This window comes from Oxyura jamaicensis, chromosome 1 (assembly GCF_011077185.1).
Source record: "Oxyura jamaicensis isolate SHBP4307 breed ruddy duck chromosome 1, BPBGC_Ojam_1.0, whole genome shotgun sequence".
NCBI classification, from domain to species: domain Eukaryota; kingdom Metazoa; phylum Chordata; class Aves; order Anseriformes; family Anatidae; genus Oxyura; species Oxyura jamaicensis.
In genome coordinates, this window is record NC_048893.1 from 180,380,213 (window position 1) to 180,396,035 (window position 15,823).

The following is a 15,823-nucleotide window of genomic DNA, read 5'->3' on the forward strand; positions in this document are numbered from 1 at the left end:
ATTCCTCCACTGCAATATTTATGCACAAAATCCTAAATGATAACTGGCAGTCAACATAGATAACAAATATTTATATTTCTACTATTTTACTGATGCTCAGTATAGATTTTCTTGTGCTAGAGGTATCAGACAAGATAAAAAAAATATATTAATATAACAAAAGCCCAACAAATTTTGCTTTGATTAATAGTTTGTTTATTTCTCACAAACAAAGTATCTGAGGTCAAGAAAAAATGTGTTACTGGAAAACTATGCACAAATATATTTTTTAATTGTTTTAAATTCTTTCTGTACTATGATATCATGCTTAGTGTTGGAAACTAGGAGCATTTTACTATCAGACTGTTCCAAACAAAATTAACAAAACAAAGCTAATAAAAAATGCAATGAAAGTTAAGCCCTATGAAAAAAAAAATCTGCCTCCAGCTCTTTCTTAATCACATTCCAACACCAGAGGCTAAAGGTACATCAAACTGCACCAAATCCTTTTCACATGACAACCTCATAAATTATTCAACTCATTAGTAACACCAAGAGGCATAAAAATAACATCAGTGTTAAGGATGTTTTCTTACAGAGAAAGGTCAGCTAAAAGTTTCAGTGTTAAAATCCAAAGGCTTAGCCTCTGAAAAGTAAGTACATGTAGCTAGAATCCATGAACTACAACTTTAATGCATGCTGCTTAAAAATTCCATAGATTAATTTTAATAAATACGCTAGAAAGTTATATTCAGAATTATTTATTTTAATTCTGCAAACAGAACAACTTTTTTTTTTTTTTTTGTTAATTGTAACCTGAATGCATACCACCTCTGAAAATACCTGAGCATTAATACACTAACAGTTGAGTACTATGAAACTTTATAGAAGCATCACAGTATGAAACTATTACTACTTCAGCTTTTTTATTTCTTTTGGTTGTAGCTTTATCCTGAAGGCTAGCTCTACTACCAGGCAGCTGTCACCTCCACTGAAATACCAGACCATAAAAACAACACTAAAAGAGGTAATCTTTGCAACATGCTAAAATAAAACCATTTAAGTGCAACTTGTATTATAGTTCTTATAAAACAAAACAAAACAACAACAACAAAAAACACTTCCACCATCTTCTGAGCTCAATCTTATCCCAAAGATAAAACACTCGTACTATAAAATGCAAGAAACAAGGCCTTCAAAATAAATGGAAAGCTGGATAGTATCAAGGCTTAAATCTTCATTATAGCTTATAAATCAGATTTCTTCTTGTTTTAATGCTAGTTTAATATCTAAAATTAAAATTCTTAAGCAATAAGAATATTTTAAAAGTTTTTATTCTTGAATAAAGCAGAAAGCCCTCAGTTTTAATGATTATTTTTCTTTCAAAGGAAATATTTTTCTTACAAAGGCAACACAGCAATTAGCACAATTCTGCATCTGCCTCTGATAAGATCTCTGTTTTGATGTTTTGGAATACTGTGGATGAAATAACCCTCTGTCAAATATATACTGCTGGGGTGATGTCTTAACCCAAATGGTGAAGAGTTAATGACCTGAAATTCTGCACATGATAGCCTTTGCATTTAAATAAGTATTAAATTACACTACCTAGTATAACCACATATGCAGACACTCATTTATATGTCTAACCTTGTTTGAATCCCAGCTATTTGCTTCAACAACAAGCAAAGATGGTGAAATACATAGGTTACACAGAGCTACCTTTATATGTATCACATTCAGAACTCCTGGCAACATTAGCCCTTGACTACAAGGGCTACAATCAACTGAAATGTTTAACATGCATTGGGCAAACTACTTCACTTTCCTCAGTTTTTAATAAGTGATGCAAAATTTTATTGCTAAATGCTACAGAATCCCAGGATATTTTTTTTTTCAGTACTGCAGACTAAAAAAAAAAAAAAGAAAAGAAAAAAATATTATGAATATTCTTTACAAATCTCCATCTTTGATATGCTAGACAGCTACACCAGTTTAAATGTGAGAAGTAAATTTGCTTTAGACATTTGGAGTACTCAAGTTCAGTCTGCTGTACAGAAGTCACTAAACACATGAAACTTTCTGATGATATCAGGGAATTTGCAAGCATGTTCCTCCCTCCTCTTTTATACCTCAGCTATCTCTCCGTGAAAATCATTCATCATCTTATCCTTAAATTCAAAGACTGAATCTCCTATGTGGTCAGTACACTATTCAATCCTAAGTATCCTCAAAATACATTCTTTAAGCAAGTTGTTAGCTATTTCATGATTTGCAGAAAACAAAACAAAACAAAAATTTTGGCTGAGAATACGCTAAGATAAAAACATCTGATATGTTTTTTAAAACAGTTAATATTTTATTCATGAGAGATCTCCAATGGAACTATTATGACACATTAGTTTGATGGCTTAACAGTTTTGTTCTGTCACTTGGGAGAGACAAGTTTGGTTACTTTTACCAGTGTCTCAAAATTAACATCTGGGAATGACAGAGAGGTATAATGTGAATTCCCTGGGGATTAGAAAACATAGCAGCCCCCAAGATCACAAATTCTGGTTCATCAAAGTATAAGAACTGAAAGAATTCCTTTTCTAAGAAAATATTGTAGGAATTCTCAGCTCTATCCTTGAAAAAAGAAGGGATGTGATTCTCAGGGATTCATGGACATGAAGAAAAAATCATAACATATATATTTTTAAACAGGAGTTAGTACTGACCATATTCCACTGCAGCTTTCAGAAGAGCATCAGAATGAGTAGACCCAAAAGCATTGCGAACAAATCGCCTCCGCCGGCGCAAATCGTCTTCCCAGTAATCCAAACGCCAGAAGTCATGCAGTTGGCTATGAAATAAAGAACACACACATCAGCACCTACCACAGCCTGAACTGTATTTACATACATTATACTATAATTTCACTACTGCTTTTCTATTTCTGGAATACAATCTTGTAAAAACATATATTACTAAAACTTCCAATATTCTAACATTTCTTTACATGCATTTATACATTATAAACCTCAGCACTGCCTGTCTCAAAATGTTCTGCCTGCTGCTAAAAACATTAATCACACTGAGCCCATTAACAAACGCAGCATCAAATTACAAGTATTAATGGCACAGCTTGCTTTCTTTTACAGTGTTTTTAACAAGGCTTGTAAATCATAGAATGGACCTCAGTGCAAATAGTTTGCAATTTAATGACTATGGTCCCTTAGCAGACTGAACTTAGAAGTATAAAATATTGCCCACTTGAATTTTGTGGAACTATGATTAAACTAATGTGCTGAAATATTCATTGAAATAATTCCCTACTGCCCCTAGCAACCTGAGAAAATTGCAATTTTATTCATTATTAATAACACTGAATTAGAGCAGCAAAAAAATTCCACCATGTGGTAATTGTCTTGGTAAATTATTATTCCAGCACTAACAGAGTACTAGGATGATTTTATAGCTTCCAGCTAATACAAGCCATTAACGACCATGACTGTCTTTGCGTTACATTGCTTTTTTACATTTAAAAGTAATATTAAAGCACTGTAGAATGATATGAGCCAATGTTAATCTATGTTCAACTCAAAACATACATATGTAATCATCTGGTATTTAACTTCACTTCTACAGAAATGACCAACTCCACTTTCAGAAAACTTCTTGACATTATCAACATAAACATCTCCCATGTCAACATTATAAATATGCAGTTCTGAAGGACACAGAACAAGGGGAGTGGATGTAGCAGAATACCTCCCAGCCACATTTTCAGAAGTAACACACTTTTTTAGTTTATTATTTTTATTCAATGTACTTTTTGTACTCTGAATGACATTTTCACTATATGCTTCTTAAGTCTGCTTGAAGGTCCTACTCTTGATGTTGCCTTGAGGATCAGACATTATTTTATGTAGCTACAATCACTGAGAAGGCATCTTCAGGAGTTCAGTAGGAGCTGCTTACTCATTGAGAGCAATTCAGACTATCTTGCATAAAGGTGAGGCAGTAGTGACTCAGCTCCCACAATAGGAAGGTGCAATATTAATGGCCTGGCTTGCATGCTATGAGACAGAAATATCTTGCTATCCTGAGTACCACTCTTTTCTTGCCAAGTAATAGACTACTTTGCTTTTGTACTGTGATACAGTTTTTGCTCACAGATGTCTTGTTAGCCTGAAGTATCAGTCCATCATTTACCCTCCTACACTGAGTACTGAATAATTTTTTTTGTGACTGCTAAGTACACTTGATTGTTATGTGCTATGAATTCAAAAATGGGCAGACAGCTGACCCATAGTTTAAATACAGAGTTTAAAATCTCCTTGTAGAGTTCAAGACTCTGTTTTAAACTCATAATATGAAAGATAAAAATAAAGGCTTTTTATCAGTCATTGTTTTAATAGGCAAGAAACTTTCCCTTTTTACATCCAAGAGTAATCAATAATGAAACAGGAGCAAAGACATTAATGAAAGTTGTTTTAAAAAAGCAAGAATTATGTGAATCTGTATTTTTCATCACAAAAAAACTGTTAAGTTGATAAAAATGACACAATTATGTAAGAGTTAAAAACCTTCTATTAATTTAAAAATATTCAAAGACTAAGAATACTGATTTTTTAATTTGTTCTGTGTTTAATCTGGTAATACGTTCATTTCATTAATCAGCCTGAAGGATATTGTATATTCTCAGCTGCAAGTAAAAGGTTGGAGTAGATGATTTAAAGATTGGATTAGATGATTTTGTATGTATTTTCCAACCTGATTCTGTGATTCTAAAACAGATTTAAAATCACTACTTCAATGAAGTCATAAATAAATAAATGAAAAAATTGTCAGAGGAGAAAGTCTATTTTGAGGATCCCAAAAGGTTATAAGTTAACCGGGGCTTGACATCTGAAATACATAATAATGGTGCAAAATAAAAATTCAGAAATAATAGTACACATAACTCATTCCCAATCACAAATTACACGGCTGTTTAAAACACAGCTGAAGTTTCTTCCTAGACTGTTCTACCCAAACATATCCCACAATGTTATTAACCTAAAACTGCAGCTCACAGTCTCTTCCAGCTTGCAGCCAGATGCAGTGGGAGATAAATATACAGAGCAGCACCTCAGGGCATCAGGTAGTAGCAGGCCAGAAGCACATTTTTGTTAGTAGGCATAGTGTCAGACCTTTATGCAAAATTATGTATAATCCAACCAAGATTCTGACATAATTTCTTCTAAGAGTATTTCATTGTACAAATGAAAAGACGGAAAGCTTCTTCATGGGGAAGACTGCATGAAGATGATGCATGAGAAGAATAACAAGATGAAAATGTTGTCACAGTTTTGTTATTTATTAAGAAGCAGAGGTTTTGACAAGCTTTGTCTCCCTACTTGGTCTTCACTGACACCTTCTTTCAGGGAAATGATGCCTTTTGTTCTCTAGTTCAAAGTCCATGCATTTTGGAGTTTGTAGGATTTACTGATTTAATAAAGTTTGAAATCAGATTTCAAATATAAAAGCCTAAGAGTGACGCTTGAGTACACAGAACATCTAGGAAAGAGAAGTCATATGAATGGCATGAAGTCAATGTACGTAGATGCTGCATATATGAATCAGCTTTAATCAGTAATAACAGAACCTGAGATACTTTAATTTGACTCCTTCTAAAGACTTTTCCTTCCTCAGAGAAAACACCCACAGGGGGTTCAACAAACTGCCAGAACTGCTGAAATTGTCTAGGGGAGACACAGTATTTACCACCAAATGTTTTGCTGCAATAATCTTTCTGAACAATATAATGTAAGCCAACAAAGGTCTGCTCAAGAGTTAGGTAAGCAGTGATGGAGTATGGCACATATAGCCATGCCAGCTAAGGAGCTTGCACTTTTTTTCATGTTCCTGTATATTCCTGGTTTAGAGTCACACCACCAAAACATGATATTATTTCCAACCTATAGCGTAAAATTTTCACTGGACTGCTCATTGGATAATATATACCAAAATGATCCTACAGTGAAAAATGGTCTCATCATTAAGAGTGTATAACGTATGTCAGTCACTGTTATACAAAGTGCTTTGCAAATCTTATTTCTGTATGCTAGTCTGTCACAGAAAGCCCACCAAGGAAACTTTCATAGAAATTCTATGACTATGCATTCAAAATTCAATTATGCATTGTCTTGATATAGATATTAAGTATCATAAAATCAGTATCTTAGGGGACTACTAAAAGCAGCAAAATAGTGTGTGTGTGTGTGTTTTTTTTTTATTATTATTATTTTTCTGTTTTTGTTTTTCCAACTTCTTTGAGAAAAAAACACCACCACATCAACAACAACAAAAAAGACTGGATAAATCCTGAAACAACAGCAGATTCTGAGTTACTCATACATACAGCTTGGAATTAAACGCTACAAAGTTATCAGGTGGCCAAGTACCACCATTAAGGCAGAGATGTCTTGGGTTCACGGAATTGAGCACTGGACTGAATTACAGTATTGCAATATAAACTGTGTCGAAGACTGTACCAGGACCCTAAACAAAAGGTTTCTGGATCTTAACCAGTTTCTCTCAGATTTACTCTTGATTTATTTATTGAGCAGCTGTCCTGGTTTCAGTTAGGATAGAGTTAATTTTCCTCCTAGTAGCTGGTAGGGTGCTATATTTTGGATTAGGATGAGAAGAGTGCTGATAACACGCTGATGTTTTAATTGTTGCAGAGCAATGCTTACACTAAGCCAAAGACTTTTCAGCTCCTCGCTCTGTCCTGCCAGTGGACAGGCTGGGGGTGCAGCTAGAGCTGGGAGGGGACAGACCCAGGACAGCTGACCCAAACTGGCCAAAGGGGTATTCCATACCATCTGATGTCATGCTAAACAATTTGTAGGGGTGGCTAGCCAGGGTGCTGGGGGCGGCTGCTCGGGGTTGAGCTGGGCATCAGTCAGCAGGTGGTGAGCAATTGCATTGTGCATCACTTGTTTTGTACACACTGTTATTATTATTATTATTTTCTATCTTAATAAACTGTCTTTATCTCAACTCACAGGCTTCACTTTCCCGTTTCTCTCCCCCATCCCAGAGAGGGAGGGGGGAGGATAAGCGAACAGCTGTGTGGTGTTTAGCTTCCAGCCGGGTTAAACCACAACAGCAGCATATTTAATCAAGTGACATTTTGTCCTTACTCTATTGCTTGCAAGAAATCAGAGGCTTGAAAACTTTGAATGTCTCATTTTATCACTTATAATATAGAAAGACTTATCTATGGGATTTTCTTAAAAATATACTGCTACATCTTTCCTTGGATTAGATTAAAAATACTATGAAGCAGAAGACTGTGGCACAAACTTTAGCCTAAAACTAAGAAAGCTGCCTGCTTTAAAAGCCCAGAGATAAGGACTGAATCAAAATACTAAGTTGTCTAACTCCTTAATGACAGTACTCTACAAATACTAGTATTCTAATCCTTTGTTTATTAAGGCTTTAATTACTTAATTAATTATTTAATTTCAGGAATCTAGATAGATGCTAGGCAGCTTTAAGTCAGGTCTGAAAATCAAGCTGAAATACACTTTCTAGGTACTAAATACAAGTCAGTCCTAGAAGAGGGCAGGCATGTCTGCAAATTGTCCCCCTTGCCACAACCTGTTTTTCCTAGAATTGCTGTTATTACATCAAGTTATTTGAGTAATTTATTTCTGCGACAAGTACAATACTTCACGAAGCTTTAATTTTCTTAATAATGTGTACAAATCACTATTTCCATAGCCAACCAGATTACATTCAGTTTCTCATTTGTATCTTACAGCATTTAAGTGAAATTTTGAGTCAGGCTTGTTTTAATGAAAAAATACATATTAAACATATAATCATGATTTTTTAATTATTATTTTATTTTATTTTACTTTTTAAACCTAGAGGTTCATAGCATTATTTGTTAGCTACTTCTAAATACTTCCAACAACAAGTATATCTGCGTTCCTTTAACTGAAGTTATTTAAAATGCACTCTAAAACACATGACCCAAAGAGGTCTACTTCATGAGCTTAACTGTCAAGATACTTTCCTTACAAACTATAGAATAACCTAATATCAACCTTTATCATCCTTATCATCACTTTCATCACAAGAACTGGTATGAACCTACTGATATTACAAAGTTACTAATAATGAAGTGGAGTGCACAGTGAAAACTTAATCCAAAATTTCAGATGTGTGGTATTTCATACAATACAGACACACTATAATGAAATAAGGCCTGTTTTGACACAGTTATTGAAGGATTACAAATTCAGTTTCACTGCCACTATCATCAATTGTGCCTGCTTAGCAGCTCACTGTATATGTTCTCCACCTTTAAACAGCATTTGAACTTGTGAAAGGCCAGCATGGGATGGAAAGGCAAAGTAGTCTTCTGCTACACCAGGTAGCAAACATGGATTTTAGTAAATTAGGTCAAACAGCTCTGAAGTCTTCATAGAATCAAAGAATCATAGAATGGTTTGGGTTGGAAGGGACCTTAAAAACCACCTAGTTCCAACCACCTGCCATCGGTAGGGACAATTCCCACTTGACCAGGTTGCCCAAAGCCCCATCCAACCTGGCCTTGATCTACTGGCCTAAATCTACTCTCTTTTAGTTAAAAGCTATTACCCCTTGTCCTATAACAACACTACCTGATAAAGAATCTCTTCCAAGGCTTTGTGTAGGCCCCCTTAATTACCAGAAGGCTGCTATAAGGTCTCCCCAGAGCCTTCTCAAGATGCAAAAACCTCAACTCCCTCAGCCTGTCTTCCTAAGAGAGGTGCCTCAGACCTCTGATAATTTCTGTGGCCCTCCTCTCTACTTGTTCTAGTAGGCTCATGTACTTCTTGTGCTGGGGGCCCCAGAGCTGAATGCAGTACTCTGAGTGGGGATTGCCACTGGGGATCACCCAGCTGCAGGCCTTCTTGAACTTTATGAGGTTTGCACAGCCCCACCTTTCAAGCTTGTCAAGATACCTTTGGGTGGCATCTCTTCCCTCCAGAGTTTTGAGCTATCCACACGTCTTGATGCCACTTGCAAACTTACCGAGGCTGCACTTGATCCCATTATCCATGTCCACAACAAAGATGTTAAAAAGACCTCCTCTTCTAAAAGCAGGTTGCTCTAGAAGTCAGAATTGCCCAGAATTCTGTATAATACTCTGCTACAATAACACACACACCTATTTTGGGACAAATATTATTAAGACAGACTGAAGTATTTCAGATAGCTCAACATGTAATCTTTTAGAAATTGTGGAAGTCTCTGCCACAATTCAAAGGAGTACCAAGCTAGCCTACACAGTCTTTCCTGTCTTTCCCAATGTGTTAGTGGCTCAGACTTATTAAAGAAAACTTTTTCAAAGATTTTCGGTTAAATCCCTCAGCCACAGCTCTGCAGAAGTGTATGAGAAGGACATTTTTTTTCTTTCTTTATTCCCCCCCCCCCTTTTTTTTTTTTTTCCTATTACTTACAAATCTTAGCTTTTCCAAACAGCAAATCTTTGCACACCCTGTGGGCATCCAGCATCTGTGACTGCAGCTCCATGGCTGTAAAGCCCTATCCCTGCACATGTTGCATAGGAGCCTTCTCTTTCATACCGTGTGCTACAGATGCATTTTTCTCTATGTCACCTACAGCTACAGCAACTAGAGGCAAACACAAACTGTGGATAGCAGCAGAACACATGTCCATAAAAGATCCTCAGACTGCAGCCCAAAATATGGGCTGCCAGATGGAAGAGATTAAGTTTGAATATGCTAATGAAGAGGAACAAGCCTGAAGGCATGGGGGAATGGGAAAAAGTTGTTTGGAAAAAGAGGTGGGTCACAGAACTGGAGGGATGCCAGAGAATCCATAGTCTTTGTAATACTGGGAAACTGAATATAAAAGAGAAGGAATTGATGATCTATAATTGTAAGAATTAGATCTATTCTATTTTCTGTAACAGATTTTAAAGAGAAAACCCCATTCTTTTCAGAGTCTGGAATTATGCTTATGTTTTGACAAAGGCGAAAAAATGTACATTGCAAAACATTAAAAAATCCCTAATATTTAATATGAAGAACAGAAATTTTGTAAAATAAAAAAGTATGTAAAAGAAAACTTGAAATACAAAAAAAAAAAGCACAACAAAAACAAAACAAAACAAAACAAAAGCAGCAGCAGCACCACCACCACCAAAAATACAATAAACAACAAGAACGACAAAACAACAAATTATTACTTATGGAATATGTATTAGTTAAAAAGTATAAGCTAAAATATAAATCTTTCTATAAATTTTTATATATATAAACACAAATATCAGAAGTTTTCATTAACATAACTACTCTACACATGCAAAAAGATTTTTTTTTAGTTAAAAAAATCACAGTTTCATTATTTTTTTTCAAATAACATACTAGAGACTCCCAGAAAAAGAAAAAAAAAAAAAAAAAAAAAAAAAGAATAATACTAATAAGCCTAAAAACTGGAAATACCAGCATGGGGAATAAAGATGCCTATAAACCCGAGAGACATTTAATGCAATTAAAATTGTAAAGATGTTCAAAATATTATAAATAAACATTAAAAAAATCTTTAGGCATTTTAATAAACAACAACATTTGTTTTCCTAAGTACACACGGAAAAGGATTATCATTGTTACATATCAGGAGAACACTTTGCAGAGTTTCATGGCAGAAGGGAAAAATGTCTTTGAACAAGACCTTACCATCTAAATAGAAGGATGCAGGGAAATTGCTAGTATTTAACCTTTAGTAGCTTTTTATGCATATGAGGCTGAGTAACTCAATTTTTGGGTGAGAAGTTTCATACTGTAACTTTGTGAAAGTATTTGGGTGAATGTGTCCTAGGAAAGTCTCATGGATGATACATGTTGGAAGCAGGGCTCCAAAGCTTAGGATATGAGTACAGTGTGATGAAGCTACGTTCACAAACCAGTGGGGTGACATAGCAGCAGAAATACAGGTAATGAAGAACATACAAAGCAAGTGAAGAGCACTGGTAATAATACTGGGGCATGGTGATAAAGATGTAGTTGTGTCAGTGGGCAAATAAGGCATGCCTATGCAATTGCTTAGGGATAACATTTCTTGGGGGATGGCCACTGTCTTTTTCTCTGTTTTTTTTTGCAATCATTGCAGCAAAATAGCATGGGTAGGAAGGAGAGAGGAATCACAGAATCACAGAATCACAGAATTTCTAGGTTGGAAGAGACCTCAAGATCATCAAGTCCAACCTCTGACCTAACACTAACAGTCCCCACTAAACCATATCCCTAAGCTCTACATCTAAACGTCTTTTAAAGATCTCCAGGGATGGTGACTCAACCACTTCCCTGGGTAGCCCGTTCCAATGTCTAACAACCCTTTCAGTAAAGAAGTTCTTCCTAACATCCAACCTAAAACTCCCCTGGTGCAACTTAAGCCCATTCCCCCTCGTCCTGTCACCAGGCACGTGGGAGAACAGACCAACCCCCACCTCGCTACAGCCTCCTTTCAGGTACCTGTAAAGAGCGATAAGGTCACCCCTGAGCCTCCTCTTCTCCAGGCTGAACAAGCCCAGCTCCTTCAGCCGCTCCTCGTAAGACTTGTTCTCCAGACCCGTCACCAGCTTCGTAGCCCTTCTCTGGACTCACTCAAGCACCTCGATGTCCTTCTTGTAGCGAGGGGCCCAAAACTGAATGCAGTACTCAAGGTGCGGCCTCACCAGAGCCGAGTACAGGGGGACGATCACCTCCCTGGCCCTGCTGGCCACACTGTTTCTTATACAGGCCAGGATGCTGTTGGCCTTCTTGGCCGCCTGAGCACACTGCTGGCTCATATTCAGCCGACTATCAACCATCACTCCCAGGTCCTTCTCTGCCTGGCAGCTCTCCAACCACTCATCTCCCAGCCTGTAGCTCTGCTTGGGGTTATTGCACCCCAGGTGCAGGACCCGGCACTTGGCCTTGTTGACCTTCATGCAGTTGACCTCAGCCCATCGGTGCAGCCTATCCAGATCCTCCTGTAGAGCCTTCCTACCCTCGAGCAGATCGACACACGCACCTAACTTGGTGTCATCTGCAAACTTACTGAGGGTGCACTCAATGCCCTCGTCCAGATCATCAATGAAGATATTGAAGAGGACCGGCCCCAGCACCGAGCCCTGGGGAACGCCACTAGTGACTGGCCTCCAACTGGATTTGACTCCATTTACCACGACTCTTTGGGCCCGGCTATCCAGCCAGTTTCTAACCCAACGAAGCGTGTGCCAGTCCAAGCCAAGAGCAGCCAGTTTCTTGAGGAGAATGCTGTGGGAGACGGTGTCAAAAGCCTTGCTGAAGTCAAGGTAGACCACATCCACAGCCTTTCCCTCATCCACCCAGCGCATCACTTTGTCATAGAAGGAGATCAGGTTCGTCAAGCAGGACCTGCCCTTCATAAACTGGGCCTGATCGCCTGCTTGCCCTGCAAGTGCTGCGTGATGACTCTCGAGATAATCTGCTCCATGAGCTTCCCTGGCACTGAAGTCAAACTGACAGGCCTGTAGTTTCCCGGGTCAGTCCTCCAGCCCTTCTTGTAGATCGGCGTCACATTTGCTAGCCGCCAGTCAGCTGGGACCTCCCCCGATAGCCAGGACTGTTGATAAATGATGGTAAGCGGCTTGGCCAGCTCTTCTGCCAGTTTTCTCAGTACCCTTGGGTGGATCCCATCTGGCCCCATCGACTTGTGCACATCCAAGTGCCGTAGCAGGTCACCAACCATTTCTTCATGGATAGTGAGGGCCACATCTCTCTCCCCATCCCCTTCCACCAGTTCAGGGTACTGGGTATCCAGAGAACAATCGGTATTGCCGCTAAAGACTGAGGCAAAGAAGGCATTAAGCACCTCCACCTTTTCCTCATCTCTTGTAACTAAGTTTCCCCCCGCATCCAGTAAAGGATGGAGATTCTCCTTAGTCCTCCTTTTCATGTTGATGTATTTATAAAAACATTTTTTGTTATCTTTAACGGCAGTAGCCAGATTGAGCTCCAGATGAGCTTTAGCTTTTCTAATTTTGTCCCTGCACAGCCTCGCGATATCCTTATAGTCCTCCCTAGTGGCCTGCCCACTTTTCCAAAGATTATAAACCCTCTTTTTTCTTCTAAGCTCAAGCCACAATTCTCTGTTCAGCCAGGCTGGTCTTCTTCCCCACCAGCTCGTCTTTGGGCATGTGGGGACAGACCGTTCCTGAGCCATTAAGATTTCCCTCTTGAAGAGCGCCCAGCCTTCCTGGACTCCTCTGCCCTTCAGAACCGCCTCCCAAGGGACTCTACCAACCAGTGTCCTCAGCAGCACAAAGTCAGACCTCCGAAAGTCCAATACAGTGGTTTTACTGGTCCCCTTCCTGGCCTTGCCAAGAATAGAGAACTCCACTATTTCATGGTCACTCTGCCCAAGACAGCTCCCGACAATCACATCCTCCACCAGTCCTTCTCTGTTTGTGAAGAGAAGGTCTAGCGGGGCGCCACCCCTGGTAGGCTCTCTAACCAGCTGTGTCAGGAAGCTATCTTCCACGCTCTCCAGAAACCTCCTAGACTGCTTTCTCTGCGCTGTGTTGTGCTTCCAGGATATGTCAGGGAAGTTGAAGTCCCCCATGAGAACCAGCGCTGACTATTTCGCAACTTCTGTCAGCTGCCTGTAGAACTCCTCATCCGTCTCCTCATCCTGGTTTGGCGGTCTGTAACAGACCCCCACCAGGACGCTAGCCTTATTGGCCTCGCCGATCCTAACCCAAAGGGACTCGACTTTGTCATGCCCAGCCTCGAGTTCTACAACATCGAAACACTCTCTAATATAGAGAGCCACTCCACCACCCCTTCTGTGCTGCCTGTCCCTTCTGAAGAGTTTATAGCCAGTCATTGCAGCACTCCAGTCTTGAGAATGGTCCCACCACGTCTCCGTGATGGCAACCAAGTCGTAGCCTGCCTGCTGCACGATGGCTTCCAGCTCCTCCTGTTTGTTACCCATGCTGCGTGCATTGGTGTAGATGCACTTCAGCTGGGCCACTGCCTTATCCCCTGGCCTTGCTATTGTTCCCCCTGGCACAGCTCCAACAATCCCTGCTTCAGCCCCATCCCCCTTCTTACCTAGTTTAAAGCCCTCTCAATGAGCCCTGCCAGCTCCTGGCCCAGGATCCGTTTTCCCCTAAAAGATAGGGACCCGTCTGCGGCCATCAGGCCGGGTGTCGAGTAAAGTGCCCCATGGTTGAAAAACCCAAGATTTCTGTCTTGGCACCAGCCCCTGAGCCATGTGTTTAACAGGTGGGCTTTTCATGTCCTCTCTGTACCCCTCCCTGCCACTGTAGGGATGGACGTAAACACCACCTGCACTCCCGCTCCAGAGCTGCCTGCTAATTTGAAAGCAGGTAGTGTCCTGGTTACTGACAGCTAGAGGAAGTAGTGTGGAGAGCCCAGCAGTCCAGCTAGATGACTTAAATCCCTGCAGCATGGCTAGAAGGCATGCCAGGGAAACCTTATGCAGAAGTGTCATGAGACGTGAGAGTTGTACCTCATCTGTAGAGCTGTCAAAAAATGAAAAATGAAAACAAGAAGAGAGGTGAGACAGGAACAACTGGTGAAATGTGAGCAGAAATGTAGACAGTCAAAGTCAGAACACTAAAAATGTGAGAAAGGGAATGGACTTGGTAGGAAAGTCTAGAATTAGGCAATGAGGAATTTCAAAAAGAAAAGTAATAGGATCTAACCAATAGATAATTTTCATTGGAGTAATCTTACTGGAGTAGGAGTGAAACAGAACAGATGAAAAGGTTTCTTCCAGACATATTTTCTGTGATGCTGTGAAATGGGAAACTATAAGGACAACAGACTGGGAGACAAAGAAATTGATAAGTGTAGATTAAAGGTTTGAAATGTAATTATTGACTGGTGAGGAAAAAAACAAGTTGGAAAAAGATGGATGAGTAGTAAGTTTATAAGGAATAGAAATGTGAGAAGAAAACCAATGACTATAGAAACCAGAAGAACTGTGAAAGTGTATGAGATGAGAGAAGTACATGCAAATAATAAAAACTACCATTTACAGGTGCAAGAAATTGAGTTAAAAAAAATCTGAAGGATATTGATGTTAATACCAGTGGTTACCCAATCTTAAGAGTACATACTATCATAAAGATAACTTAGAGTAAATTTTCCATTCTTGCTGTCTGCTATTACACCCTGGTTGTTGCTTCTAACATTGTTAATTGCTGAGCTACTCAGTTCCTTTCTAACAGTCAATCTTGCTACGTATTATCAAGGCTGTTCCATGTGAAGATGAGATTGTAAGGGCAATTGAGATTGTGGAAAATGAAAAATGTATTTGAATTACTCTAGGTGGTAACCTTGGCTGGGATTGCTGTAAGGGTGCCCTTCATCTGTAAATCCTGTATGCTCGGAGATAGCATCATAATGATTAGCATCACCAACTAATGGGGTACAGCTTTCCTAAATGTAATGATAGATAAAATAGCTGTTTCCTCTCTTGGATGGATTCATGATGAAGATATTAGACTACAAAGAACAAAACCTCTATTTCTTTATTTTCTTTCAACCCTTTGAGAATATCTGTGTCTAAACTTTTCAAATTAATTAGTAAAAGGAACATTTAGTTTGTCTAAAGTTAATTTCAGCTGTTATCATTTCACTGATCCATGTAAATTGTTGGGTCTCACCTAAATTTTTCTCAATATGCCTAATCTAAAACTTACTGGAGTCAACACAAACACCCTCACCAACATCAATAGGCTTCAAATCAATTGATTTCATATTCATTCATTTTAAAGAAGCTCTGTGATTTATAGATT

The 15,823-nt window shown here is 38.9% G+C and overlaps 1 protein-coding gene across 1 annotated transcript in view; it reads right to left on the minus strand.

The window, feature by feature from the left end:
* NBEA (neurobeachin) overlaps window positions 1-15,823 on the minus strand; it is a 527,091-nt gene that overhangs the window by 192,490 nt on the left and 318,778 nt on the right. Inside the window, exon 39 of the mRNA XM_035337838.1 lies at window positions 2,700-2,824. Coding sequence (XP_035193729.1) covers window positions 2,700-2,824 — 125 coding nt within the window. The remainder of the gene's footprint in view (window positions 1-2,699; window positions 2,825-15,823) is intronic.